This window comes from Diadema setosum, chromosome 4, assembly GCF_964275005.1.
Source record: "Diadema setosum chromosome 4, eeDiaSeto1, whole genome shotgun sequence".
NCBI classification, from domain to species: domain Eukaryota; kingdom Metazoa; phylum Echinodermata; class Echinoidea; order Diadematoida; family Diadematidae; genus Diadema; species Diadema setosum.
In genome coordinates, this window is record NC_092688.1 from 35,973,790 (window position 1) to 35,988,039 (window position 14,250).

Consider the following 14,250-nt stretch of genomic DNA (forward strand, 5'->3'; position numbering starts at 1 on the left):
AATATTTCAATACATCGAAGATAAGCTTTAATTTCAACCAAGTTTTTTGACGTGATGCAGACATCGTATGAAAAAACGGAGGGCACATTTACGATAGCACAACGTCTCAGCTACAACATATTAAAATCTGGGAGAAATTCACCGAAGCATAAGTGAGCTAGTGCTCGATAAAGATAGTCATGTCAATTTTCATTTCCAGAAAAACTGCACTCCCATAGAGATAACACGTAAACTGGTCAAATTTGACAAGATTACTTTCAATCCATTTTTACGAGGTGATGCCGTCATCTAATCAAAATACTGTTATTACATTAATGAAAGAGCATTTAATAAGGTACAACATACTGAAATCTGGGTGAAAATTGACAAAGGATTAGTGAGATATGTCCGAATAAACTTGAAATTTGATGACGTCATTTTGAAAATTTACTTTTTTTATTTTATTAAGAAATTTGATATCTTTTAATCATTTTGCCAGCATTGCCACCCGATGAAATGACATGTACAACTCATCAGCTTTCAAAATATGTAAAGAAAATGGGGGGTCACCGTCCATCCTTACGAGTAAAATCGGATTTAAAATTGGCGGTTTTTTGGCATAGTTGCACTGTATATCGCCATTGACGCGCGCGCGGAATTTCAACTTTGAAGGGCCCGTATGACGTCATATTGAGTCGGATTGACTTGAAACTTGGTAGAAATATTCCTTGATATTTCAGGCATCTGATAAATGTGAAAAAACGGGAAATTTCTATTGCATATGAGCTGTGCGTGCGTATATGTGCGCGCGCGTACGCGTCCGTCCAAATTTTTCAATTTTTCAAAAAATGCTCTAAATGGTTTGAAACGTGTGCAAAAAGATTTTGAGCTCGATTGGAGCATACAAATATTTCAACGCGCGCATACGCGCACGTTTTAATAATAAATATGAATTTTGATAATTTGAGTAGAATGCGCTTGACTTGAAATATATGTGACGTAAATTTCATCGAAAATTTCCATTCCATTAATGAGATATGAATGAAAATGTGTTTTCATATAATGACGTCATCGTGACGTCACGGTCGACTGATCACTGTGATACATTAGATCTTCCATTAATGAGATATGAATGAAAATGTGTTTTCATATAATGACGTCATCGTGACGTCACGGTCGACTGATCACTGTGATACATTAGATCTGTCATCTTTGTGACATGATACATACATGGCATGACTTTGAAATTGATAGGCAGAGGACTTTCTGAGCTAACCTCTGCACAACTTTTGAGGAGAAATAAAGAAACAAAGAAGAAAGAATCAGTACAGATACAGAAGGTGATCTGAGAGGATACTCGGATCACCTAATAAGGATAACTCGGTAAACGTGGAGTCGCTGCAAATAGTCGACTACATCTTTCGATTCATAAGCATTAGATACGTACAGTGTGATTGTATTATTCTTCTGTCAAATTTTGGAACATGGGCCTATACTAAAAAATGGGAACTTCGTGCTTTTCCCGCGACATGAAACTATATTAATATTGCGGGAAAATAAAACACCAAGTTTTTTTTTCTTTTGCTCTTCATACATGAAGTACTACTTCATTATGCTTTGATTCCGCGCGGTTAAAAAACAAGCGAAATTGTTTCCTAATACATAACTTAGCCGGAACGTTAGAAAAAAAAAAATGATAATACTCGCGCGAAAATGTCCACTTTTACAATAATTTGGAAAGAAAGATACACATATCATTATATTTTGACTCGGATTTTGTTTGAGAGAAAAAAAAAAGAAAAGGAGATAATAAGAACTATAGGGACAATAGAGCTATCATCGCGGGAGTAAAAGGAAAAGTTATTTGAGCAGACAGCTGATTTTGTCGATGACTATGGTGGGAGTAAAAAAGAATAGCATCGTCCAAAACCATTTAGGTGTGTGTGTATGTGTGTGTGTGGGTGTGTGTGTGTGGGTGTGTGTGTGTGTATGGGTGTGTGTGTGTGTGTGTATGTGTGCGTTTTAACGTCACTGAAGATGACGATAGGTAGGTACTCTGACACAGTCATGTTGTAATTATTATGTAATCATTTACACTCTAAGAAAAATATAAGGTTCATCTTTGCGACTAGTGCACTTACGTTTTATAGCGTGTAAAACAATAGACCCACAAAAGCATAGCTTCTTAACATAACTGAATTAAGGTAAGAGGGTAATCTCTTGCGCCCAACAAATGGTAGTTATTTTGTACGCTAGCATAAGATTAAAAAAAAAAGATGCACAATGGTGACTGGTTCGATCAAGGTCCTCGAATAAGGCTATGTAAGATGAATGCATGATATACTGTACCATTTTTTAATGGTCAAACCACCTTCCTCATTTTCACTTAGTACATGCATATTATTATTATCATTATTATTATCTTTATTATTATTATTATTATCATTATTATTATCATTATTTTGGGGTACTACAACATATTGATCTTAAACGTGACCCCAGTCCAACAGCCCCTCCCACCAATCTTTATCATTTTTTTTAAATGGTCAAACCACTATCTCATTTTTACTCAATACTATCATTTTTTTTTTTTGTGGGGGGGGGGGGGAGAGGGTGCTACAACATATTATTGACCTTAAATGTGACCCCAGTCCCACAGCCCCATCCTGAAAAATGTTCTGCAGCTTCGAAAGATTGTCATCTATATATATATATATATATATATATATATATATATATATATATATATATATATATATAAACTCCTCGAAAGTCCTGCAATTCCAATTTGATGTATCATATTTCTCTTCAAACAGCATCATTTCATTCAAATTTGATATCATAAGAAAGCCTGATTAATTTTCTTTACAATGACAACTCACTTGTTTACATTATGCATTCATGGAATGCACAGTATCACCGAGTATGAGGAAAGGTCACTAATGTGAAATGTTGCGAAATAGAGCAAACGTGTTATGTTAAACAGTATAATTCCCATTTGCTTTGTCACCTCAGGGAAGAAATGTGCTTGAAAAGAATGCATTGTCAGATTGTCATTAGATTCCAGTCTTCATCCATGAATTAAAAACTGCAGTAGTATCTGCAGATTAAAATCAAACATAAAGGTTGATCAAACAGTCAGCTAATGTCCAGGAAATGGGAGTTTTTGAAAGGGCTCTCATTTCAGCATTGCTTATTCCAGTGGCCTTCTGTCATCAAAACTGCACATTATCAATAGCAGAATTGTTGCCACTTTTCACTTTTGATCTGTCCCCATACTCAGCTGTTTTGCACATTCCAAGAACACCCAATCATAGCAAGTGAGGTGTCATTTTAAAGATAATTAATCAGGCTTTCTTATGATGTCATATTCAATGAAGGTAATGTGGGTATATGGGAAATATTATATATCAAACTTTAATTGCAGAACTTATTTTGAGGAGTTCATATACTAGTACCAATCTACTGTCACATATTCAAATACAGCATTGGCACAAGTTGCACAGCCTGTACATATATTTCATTATGAATAAGTGGACTCTGCGTTTCTAATGCAAAATCTGGTACATTGTGCATGTAATTCCCTCATTTTGTACAATAACTTTGTTCAAGGAACACATACAAAGTCCCATGTCATGTCCTAAACTCAAACCTAAACACACAACCACGATGACTTACATAACGAGTTGATTATACTAGGAGATGAACAAAGGACTTCCTTGTTGATTCTACAGTTATTTTTAACATGACCATTGGAGATTACTTTCAAGCCAGAATGGTTTGTTTGTTTTGTTTTGTTTTTTACTTCAATTCAACACTTACATGCCAGCACACACAAATATTTGATTTGCAAATTCAGAACACACACAAGAAAACACTAAAAACTGTCTTTGCATTTTCCATATACCATGTTTTAATGTATGTACATGAAAGAAAACATTCACCAAAGATGAAATAGTACAAATAATACTTTATCTTTCCCACTCCACGAGACACCATTTCAAGGTACAATATTATAATTCAACAACAGTAACATTTAATTGCATCTTGACATTGTACCATCGACATAGTGGTACTTCAATCTGTAACTTAGTGAGTTCAAGAATTGTGGCATGAAGTTTAAATGATTACAGCTTTGGCAACAAATATCCATGCTTTGATATTTCTACATATAAACATAATTAATTTTCAAAATTCTTTCAATAACTGAGAGCATGCTTCTTTAATTGCTATGTTATACAATGTAACCACACACACACCCTCCTCTACATATTTTAAAGGGATGGTACAGTATTGGTGGAGATGAGAATTGGGTTTTTAACTTTTTGCAAGATACCACAAAAACACTTATGATATACAATGTAGTACAGAGCATACCATTTTAAGAGGAATTCAAAGTTTATTTGATGAAAATCGGGTTTGGAGTGACTGAAACATCCAAAAACATAGTAAAACAAAGCGATCGTAATAAAGTGTGGGTCCCACACTTTATCAGAATCGCTCTTTTTTGGATATCTCAGCCATTTCAAAACCAATTTTCATCAAATAAACGTTGAATTCCTCATAGAATTACATGCTCTTTCATATTTCATAAGAGGTTTCTCATATTCTCACCAAAAATGTTAGAAACTTGAAATTAGGTCTCAACCAAAACTATACGATCCCTTTAATCTAATGCATACTAGTATAAAAAACATTTCTCGACACACAGATAGAGGTTTATCCATGACTTGCCTATCATAGCAATAAGCCAATGCACACAAACTGAAATTCCATGCATGAAAATGCAACTGTGTGGGACAGGTGCATTGAATTGCACATCGCAAGGAAGGGATATTCATAAAATGGCTTACTGTAGGCCTTCAATTCTAACTATTTTGCTGGAACTATGAAAATAATTTGTACAGTTGACATTCCAGTCTCCATAGCTTTAGTCGTACTTGAATTCCGCTATGTATGTAAGATGGTTGTTTTGAAGGAAGCTACACATACATGTATCACTTTGTGTCTGACATCTGTGATATTCCCTAATCTAATATGCATACATACATTATACATATAAGAAAAACAACAACAACAATAAAACATTGCATATGCATGACATTCACAATACACTTGATTGAAGCCTGATTCAAACCATTTCTTTTTCTTTTTCTGGCTTTTGGTGTCTCTCTCTACAGTAATGATGAAAGTGGGATCTGCCTACATTGTTATCATCTCCTATTACCTATTGAATTCCTTTAGTTGAAAAAAAGAACACAACACAAATAAATATGTCATACAGAAAGCAAAATTGCAGCATAATGAATAAAGGGTCTTGAAGGGGAAAAAAAAAGGACAACATCTGAACATGCAGAATATCAGCAAGACTTCGGTAAAAAAAAGTAAAAAACAGACAAACAAAAAGGTACATATTTGACATTTCAAATACATGCACAATGTATGAAATATTAAAGCTAAAATTGGCAAGAAGCTGATGGTAATGTTTTTCTGCAGTTCTTGGTCTCAGGACACGAAACTCTGCAATTTATTACAAATCAGACCAATCTGCTGCAATCCCTTAATGCTAATTCTGGTTGGTATTAAAATTGGAAATACGGTAGCCACTCATTGCTTTTGGCCAATTATTGCATGTCATGGTTTGTGCTTTGTGACCTAAAGTACACTCACTCACATTCCATCTTTGCATATTTCCAGATGTTGTAATTCAAATGTTTATGATATAATACGCAAGCAATTAAAATGAACAGAAAAAAAAAAAACAACACTTAAAACTAATTTTGGATATTGCACACAGTTGAGCAAATTTAGACAGATTGCATGTTACTTTTGCACCTCCCATTGTACACAGATATGAATACACCGTGAAATTGAAGTAAACCTCAGTAAATCCTATCCATGCAATATGCTAGAGACAGTATAGGCATTTCGCACAAGTACAGTAAAACTTGTCTATAGCGGCCACCCAAGGGAGACAAAAAAGTGGCTGTTAAAGACAGGTGACCACTGTAGATGGGTTCTTTAACATGTTTTTTTCTCTTGGAGGGAATTGTTTTCAGTGGTCGTATACAGCAGGTGGTAGCTATAGACAGGTTTGATTGTACAAGTAAAGTCATTCATCATTGCACTTTGACCATAGTGTTTAGATCTTGAGCACTCAAACCCAGAACTGAACATGTATAGGGCCTATATATCATATACAGGGGCAGATCCAGGAATTCTGTAAAAGGGGGGGGGGGGGCAACTAATATTTCTGGTGCCACTTCTGGGTTTCATTTCATTTTTTTTTTTCCTTTTGTTTTTAACGAAAAATAAAGGGGGGGGGGGGGGCGTGCGCCGATTGCGCTCCCCTCTGGATCCGCCACTGATATATATATATATATATATATATATATATATATATATATATATATATATTTGTTCTTTTTGAGATCCAGAGACAGATGGATGAATGCATGGACACCACACACACAAAGTCACACATACACATACACACACACACACACACACACACACACACACACACACACACACACAGACAACAGTTGTGGAATAAGAGCTGTGAGTGAACAAGTTGAATCACACTGTTCCCTAACTGCCTGAAATCCCAAATCATTTCCAAAGTACCTGTACAATGTAAGCAGCCCCTTGCATTTACTAAACTCTTTCTCATAATAATGGAAGTAAGCAAACATTGTTTGTGTCCTAAATTACTAACTGTTTGGGATTACCATCATACACCCATACATTTACTAAAACTTTAGCAGAGTTCTACAAATAGTAATGATTCACAAAAGATTTCCACTACAACTTCCTCCCACCCCAAGCAATCAGGAATACAATTTAAAGACAAATTACTTTATACACCAACCATGATGAAAATATCACAAAAATGACAGGTAAAAGGTAGAAAAAAGAAAGGGTACAATAAGATCTGATATTACAATTATTCTATGTCACATATGTCTAGAGAAAACTGTAAGAAACTTCAAGTTATGTCGCAAAGGATATGAGTTTTATGGTGGCAGGTCATGAAAGCAATGATCATTGTTGCAAGCAGAGTGAAGTATGTACGTCCCATTTCTTTACTGAACAATAAACATAGCTTATACAAGGCGTTTATATATCTGCCATACATTTATGGTACAAAGATATTTTCTGGACCTTGTATGACTTTATAACAAACTACAACAAAAGCGTGCCAGTCTAACACAAAGGTTGGCAAGAAGGAGATGGAAAATAATCTGGAAGGCACTTCTATACTGCAAAGTATTAAGCTACAGTTTAACTCTATCCGCCTCTTGAAGCAGACTAGTCATTTCCTTTTGTGCGCGATGCTTCAGATTTTTTGAAACTTGTAGATTTACAAGCCCCTATTCAAATACTCACTAGAGGTCTCTGCAGAAAATCATTCTATTTCACAAGTTCTATCCACATGCAATATGTTCCAGCTAGAGATCTCCATCAACAAATGGGCTAGCACCCAACCCCAGGAAAGATAAATAGTCTGAGACTTCTATTATAACAAAGTCCATTGGACCCACAGTTTTCTTTTGTTATACTGACATTTTGTTACAGCTGAACAAACAAGTATGGAAGATATAAAAAAATAAAAATTTCAAGACCTGAATTTTTACTTTGCTGTAACTTAATGTTGTAATAACCCTACTTGTTGTAATGAGAGCTCCCTGTACTGACTAAGCCATAAAAGCAAAGATGCCCTTCACCCTGATGAGACTTTATATTATCGAACAGACTCTGACTTAACTTCAACTAGATTCATCCTGTGCACTTGTAATTCGGAAATTTCCTGACGGTTTCTTTCCCAGTTGGGAGGATGCCTTTGGCCAATCAGGAGGGGGGACAGTTCGCAGTTCCCAGAAACACTCATTCTTCAGATCCCCGTCCACCTTGGCCTCCAACTGCAGCAGGGCCTTCTGAAATGGGCAAAAAAAGGAGAAAACAATAACAACAACAGATTATGTACAACTGCTCACAGTAGCGTCCATGAAATTCTTGTGATATCATCTGCCTACATCTGGGAATGAAGCCATATTTCACAAGTTACAGCTAGTGCATATCCAAATTTATGGAAGGTGCCAAAACTAATCATTTCAACATTGTCATGCCATTTCCTTTGCTCTTCATGGCAGTTAGAATGAAGCTGATATTCAATGGAACAAAATCAAGCATTAAAGGGAAGGTAAACCCAAAGAGCAATGTGGATTGAGTGAAAGCAGCAACATTAGTAGAACACATCAGTGAAAGCTTGAGAAAAATCGGACAATCGATGCAAAAGTTATGAATTTTTAAAGTTTTGGTGTTGGAACCGCTGGATGAGGAGACTACTAGAGGATATGACGTATGAGTGGACAACAATACAAAGAAAATATAAAGGATATTCAACAAAAATTCACTTTTCTAGAATTATGAAAGAGCAGTGGACCAACCGCTTTCAGAAAGCAGGGGGAATAATTGCTACCCTTAACATATGTCAATATCAAGTTGATGGAATTTGTAATTTTCATGAAAAATGGATTTTTGTAGTATTTTCTTTATATTTTCTTGATATTGTAGTCCACTCATACGTCATAACCTCTAGTAGTCTCCTCATCCAGCGGTTCCAACACCAAAACTTTAAAAATTCATAACTTTTGCATCGATTGTCCGATTTTCTTCAAACTTTCACTGATGTGTTCTACTAATGTTGCTGCTTTCACTCAATCCACATTGTTCTTGGGGTTTATCTTCCCTTTAATATTTTGATTTCTTTGTCAAAGTTTATTGTAAAAAGGACAGATTTTCTCATGTCCCCCTAACCCTCTCCCCACTAATTTTGCCAGACCACTCATTACTACCCTACCCTTGTTACATTGTAGCTTACATAAAAACTCGCACGCACACATGCACATTGATTTTGCCAAGTGGTAGGGACCGCATGCATCTATGCATAAGCTAACAAGGGTAGGGTAGTGTTGTATGGTATGCCCCCCCCCCCCCCAAAAAAAAAAAAAAAAAAAAAAATGTCGGGGAGGGGGGAACAAGGGAGTTTATGTCTGCAATTTCATAGAAGAGAAAATTTTTTAAAGTTCAAAAAAATAAACTTTAGAAATATCAGACTGTTGTTGGATCCGTCTCTACTTTCCAATGAGTTCATACTTGAGCTGTATGTACCAATGTTGTACAATTACTGTCTGAATGACTGAAAACTATTCAAAACAAGAATAAAAGGTCTTGAGACATCTGAATGCACTGTCCATGTATCCATATATGTACAGACCAATGCACTCACACTTGATCTAAAATATATGTACATTTGTACTGATATTGTACACAAGCACTGTTTAACCCATTGAAGACTACTGTAAAAGTGGAAATTTTCGCAGTGTTGAAATTTCTGCGCATTTCGCGCAACCAGAAAGTATCAGGAAAATAAAAGCACATGAATATTTTTGCTTGCCATATGTTCTTGTGCATGATGTATTGATTCCGCGGAATTATAAACATGCGAAACCCTTCACACCCGGCCAAGCGCGAAAAATTAGTAGCGTGAAAATATCCACTTTTACAGTAGTCGTGAGTATACTCGGGCAGGTGTATACAGTCTGTATAGAAATGCATGTCATACGTGTACCAAATCAGCTTGTCCTCAACGGGTTAAAAATTACTCAAAACAATTGGAAGGAAGTTGGAACTCACTCTTGAAAGATCCGTCTCGTCCTGTGTCCACCTGACACAATTGTCAAAGTCTTCCTTCAGGAGCTCACAATTCTGCCTCTCACCGTACACATAAAGACTATGGAACTGACTGCTCAGGGCTAGTGTACGGAGAGAGAGAGGGACAACACAAGAGAATGAATGAACTTAACGTGCTTTCACTTTTCTTGCCTAATAGAATAGCACTTGACTTGCCTCTTTCAGATGGCAGAGGTAATAATATTTCAGTAACAAGTCGAGGAATGTGTACTTTAAAAATAGAAAATAATAAATTTAGTGGAATTCTCCATCTTTTTTTTTTTTTGGAGGGGGGAGGGGGGTATCATTCTACACATTTACCAGACATCACAAACTGCTTAGTCTTTTCATCCAGCAATGACTGCACAGAAACTTCAAAAATTCATAGCGTTAAACAGATTGTCCAATTTTCCTTAAACCCTCACTGATGTGTTCTACTGATACTGCTGCATTCACTCAATCGACATGTACACATGTATATGAAGGTGAACTTGTACTTTTAAGCGCATTCTTCTTACTTTCATGATCTCCGACTTTATATGGGTAACATGATGATGACGCACCACATATGATTGTGTAATTTATTCCATAATGCAAATTTTGCCCCATTCACATGAGGAGTATTCTCAAAATTTTTAGACCATTAATCACATGACGTGATGGGAGTGACTGTTCTATTGCATGCATATTGCATATAATTGCATATTGCGACACACTATACTTACATTTGCAGTCCTTCCATCTGTCCAGATATTTCTTGCACACTTCAGCCATGTCCTAAAATGATTGAAAAATATGTATGGACACAAACAAAGAGTAACAGATGACAACATCTGGTCAATCATAAATGTGGGCAAGCACACACAATGCTAAAATTGGTATTACAAAGAGTTAACTCCTCTAGAAATTGACCCCAACACCCCCATCTTCAAATGGAGGAGTCAATCACTTTCTTTGAGGTTGTACCAAAGAGATTTTATATATAGAACTAGAGAAGCGCAGACCTCCACCAAGCATGCAGCTCATTTCCATCACTGATCTTGTTCTTCCATAGAGATATCAGTGATTTCCACCCATAGGCCTACGTACTTATAGCATGCTGAAAGTGTTTATAGTGTGCTGAAAGTCGCCCGATTTCCCAATATAGAAGCCTTTAGTTTAATTGTTACGTCATAAACCCTCAGCTGCACGGCGCGCCTCGCCCTAGCAGAAACTAGAGCACGCACTTTAGTGGGCGCATACAAACCTCAAATACGAGCAGCCCGAACTCCCAAGTTCATTGACCCTACCTGCCAAAATATCAAAAATCCTTCATAAATCCTTCCAAAATTCTCATATCGTGTCATTCTCAACCTTTCTTGCAAGTTTCATCCCAATCCGTTAACTACTTTTTGAGTTATTTTGTACACAGACAAACTAACGAACACACACACACAAACCGACGGTAACGAAAACATAACCTCCTCCTTGGCGGAGGTACTGTAATAAGTAGTCACCATACTTGTGCGTACAAATGAGGCATCCAAAATTGAAGAGGGAGCGCACCCTCACATCCTGGTACATGTACAGCGACTGTAATTCAGTCTGTGTTCAAGTCTTCTCATATCATTATCTGGAGTGATTTTTTATTCTTCATAACACACTTTCATTTTCAGAATCGCAATGTGGTTAATTGTCTAGATATCAGTTTATATGATGATATCATCATTGAACCATTTCGTAGAGTCCAGACCTTTTTGCTATTCACAAAATAAATGGGAACTTGAGAGTAGACTAGAAAGTAGTTTGAGCATTATGACGTTTGTTTCGCGTACATACCCCCACTCACACCATAAAATCAAACAACATCAGCAACACTTAATATGACGCTTAAACATGACCATTGTGACGTAACAGTAAAACGGCGCAAGGTCATTGCATCGAATATTCAAGTCGAGCGCATTTAAACAGTGTGCTGCCATCTACTGTTAACTAAATGTACAGGATCCGAGCAATGGCAGCTCCCACAATGCAAAATTGTAGCTTCCTTGCACAGCCGCCACTGCTACTGGACTATGCCCTTTTGTGGTATAATCTCTTTGGGTTGTACTATAGATCTCCTCTGCTCTGCGGGGTAAAAGCATTCAAGAGTCAAGACTTGCTTTCACCACGTGTAGAAGTCTGCCATCACTCTCTCTCTCTCTCTCCCCCTCCATCTCAGATATGAGTGTGAATGAGCGAGAGATGGGCCACAATTAGATGGAAAGATCCGTCTGTCCGGAGGAGTCTTTTATTTCTTTTGACGTTATCGCTCGAGGGGATCCGTGAAGTGTGAAGCCATTATAGCCAAACGCAGTCTCCGTGGAACATATCCCCGACGACCAGATACAGACCGATCTTTTGGTCAAGGCCACAATAAGAATGAATTCCCTAAGTTCCATATGCTTTGATTTGTTGGCAAGAGTTCCTTTTGAGACAGCCACCCAAGTGCATCCGTGCGTATTGCAAGGTTAGGCTAGGTAGAGTTGTATAGATCTGCACTGATTTAGTAGTGCCTACTGTAATAGTGTGATTGGGGTGGCTGTCTCAAAAGGAAGTCTTTCCAACATGTGCTCTGCCTCTGGGCAAAGTTCCTGACATTGACTTTTACTCCGGTGGAAGATTGTAAATTTATTGTTCAGGCCACAACCTATTAAACTGCGACCAGCAGCCCCATACGCATAGCGTAATACGCTATGCGTATGGGGCTGCTGGTTGCAGTTACAGTTAGAGTTAGCCACAACCTAACGCATAACAAACCCCGGCGCGCTCCTTGTCCTTGACCTTAAGTTGTAAAATTTAGATGTCTAAACCTAGATCTAACGTGAGTCGTTAGTCGCGTTCGGGCTGGTCGCAGTTAGCCATGCACAAGTTCACAACCCAAAGCTTTGTTTGTTTGTTGTTTTTTTGTTTTTGTTTGTTTTTGTTTTGTTTTGTTTGTTTTTCTGTTTTTTTGCTTGTCAACTGAAGTGACGACCTACATATTACATGTATGGTAGGTGTTCAACCCACCGACCGGGTCCATAAAGACCGACCGCGCATTATAATGGCATTGCGCGTACAGAAAGAAAATGTACGCATGGGACTACGCGCAACGGTGTTCGATTCTTCACTGGGCTACGCTACCGAGTAAAATGTGGCGAAAACAACTAGAAAATAAGTATTCCCTCTAAATTACCGAAATTTAGCAAAATCGAATAAGGTTTATCATGTAACTACATATAACTAGGCCTACCTTTGCTGACTCGTTGTTAGATGTAGAGTATCCTTCCGTAATAACTTTGACGATTTTGACCGCAAAATTGTCACCGCCGCTTGTACGATCGTGCACACACGTTACACATACACATGACATAAACATTTTGTCGCCCGCTACGACCGTACGAGTTGATGCAGAAACGAGAAATGAATGTGAAAAAACAAACCGACTCATCTAATTTATTTCAATTACGATGAAAAGTTTCCTAATGAAAATCAAGTCAAATTCATCAAACAGTCCTTCAAAAGTAATATCGAAGGATTCAAAATATATTCAAATATTATTGGGGAAAAAATGACGGCTAGAAAAAAACAGCGGCCTGTCGAAAAAACGCATTTAAGTGCCCTTTATATGTATTGTCAGGGCCAGGGTGGTCGGTTGAAATGAGCAGGGCAACCGAGTGCAGAAAAAATGACACCCCACGCGTTCGAAGCCGCCATCTAAGAGCGCGTACCTCAGATCGCATTTTCAGTGCGCGCTTGTGAATCCGGAGTATTTTCTCCACACGTGAGTAAAATTTAAGGCAAATTGTGAGATTTTTCACGTTTCTATTGATAGCAAAACGTTAGGTGTCCGGTAGAACACCCAACCATACTAGCTACATAAGTTGCGCTAGGCCTAACACTGGTTACACTACAGAAATTGCGCAGCCAGCGCCGCCCTGCCCTGCCGGCTGCCCGCGCCGGGCCGGGAGAACTGCGACCAGCCCGAACGCTCCCACAGTCAACAGTCTTCATACCCAGCCGGCGGAGTTAGGCCGGTTAGAATGTTCTGAAACTGTGGTCTCTCGATACTTTCGACTTGATCGTGGCAATGACAAACGAGCCACTTGAAAATATAGAAAATTTTCGTGAACAGTACCTCTAAGTAAGTCGATAGCTCTCGTATTCTTGCCGTCGTTGCCGTTTCCTCAACCACCAGCAGAAATCAGTCCAGCAACAGTAGGACGCTGCCATTTTCTACACATATTTTTCTCGTATAGGACGAGACTCTAACTATGATGTACAACTTCATTCGAACGGATTTCACGGTGCGAGATTATGCGAGATTGACAGCGCGCAGCAGCAGCAGTGCACAACTCGCCACTGCGATCCGTACGTGTAGAATCAGAGTTGTAGAATTTGCACGCTAAATGTGATCGATTCGTGGATCCGGAAGTTCTCCTCCTGCGTGGCATGCAGCAGCTGTGCGGTGTGCATGCTATATGCTATAATGGCCAGAATAGCAGCGTCAGTAAGGTAGAAACGCCGGAAAGCTGC

At 38.0% G+C, this 14,250-nt stretch overlaps 1 protein-coding gene across 1 annotated transcript; it reads right to left on the reverse strand.

The window, feature by feature from the left end:
* Window positions 1-7,692: 7,692 nt before the first annotated feature.
* Window positions 7,693-13,917, reverse strand: LOC140227203 (synaptic plasticity regulator PANTS-like). Its single transcript, XM_072307630.1, has 4 exons — window positions 13,853-13,917; window positions 10,440-10,491; window positions 9,679-9,797; window positions 7,693-7,916 (listed from the first exon to the last, which is right to left on the reverse strand). Exons 2-4 carry the CDS (start codon window positions 10,486-10,488, stop codon window positions 7,749-7,751), a joined length of 336 nt encoding a protein of 111 aa, XP_072163731.1. The 5' UTR covers window positions 10,489-10,491; window positions 13,853-13,917; the 3' UTR covers window positions 7,693-7,748.
* Between the last annotated feature and the right edge of the window lie 333 nt (window positions 13,918-14,250).

Excerpts from the sequence above, each read along its gene's own strand:
- LOC140227203 (XM_072307630.1), bottom strand. The coding sequence starts at position 10,488 with ATGGCTGAAGTGTGCAAGAAATATCTGGACAGATGGAAGGACTGCAAA. Across the intron at positions 9,798-10,439 it reads CAGATGGAAGGACTGCAAAT|CCCTGAGCAGTCAGTTCCAT; the intron begins GTAAGTATAGTG and ends TCCGTACACTAG. Across the intron at positions 7,917-9,678 it reads ACGAGACGGATCTTTCAAGA|AAGGCCCTGCTGCAGTTGGA; the intron begins GTGAGTTCCAAC and ends TGCCCATTTCAG.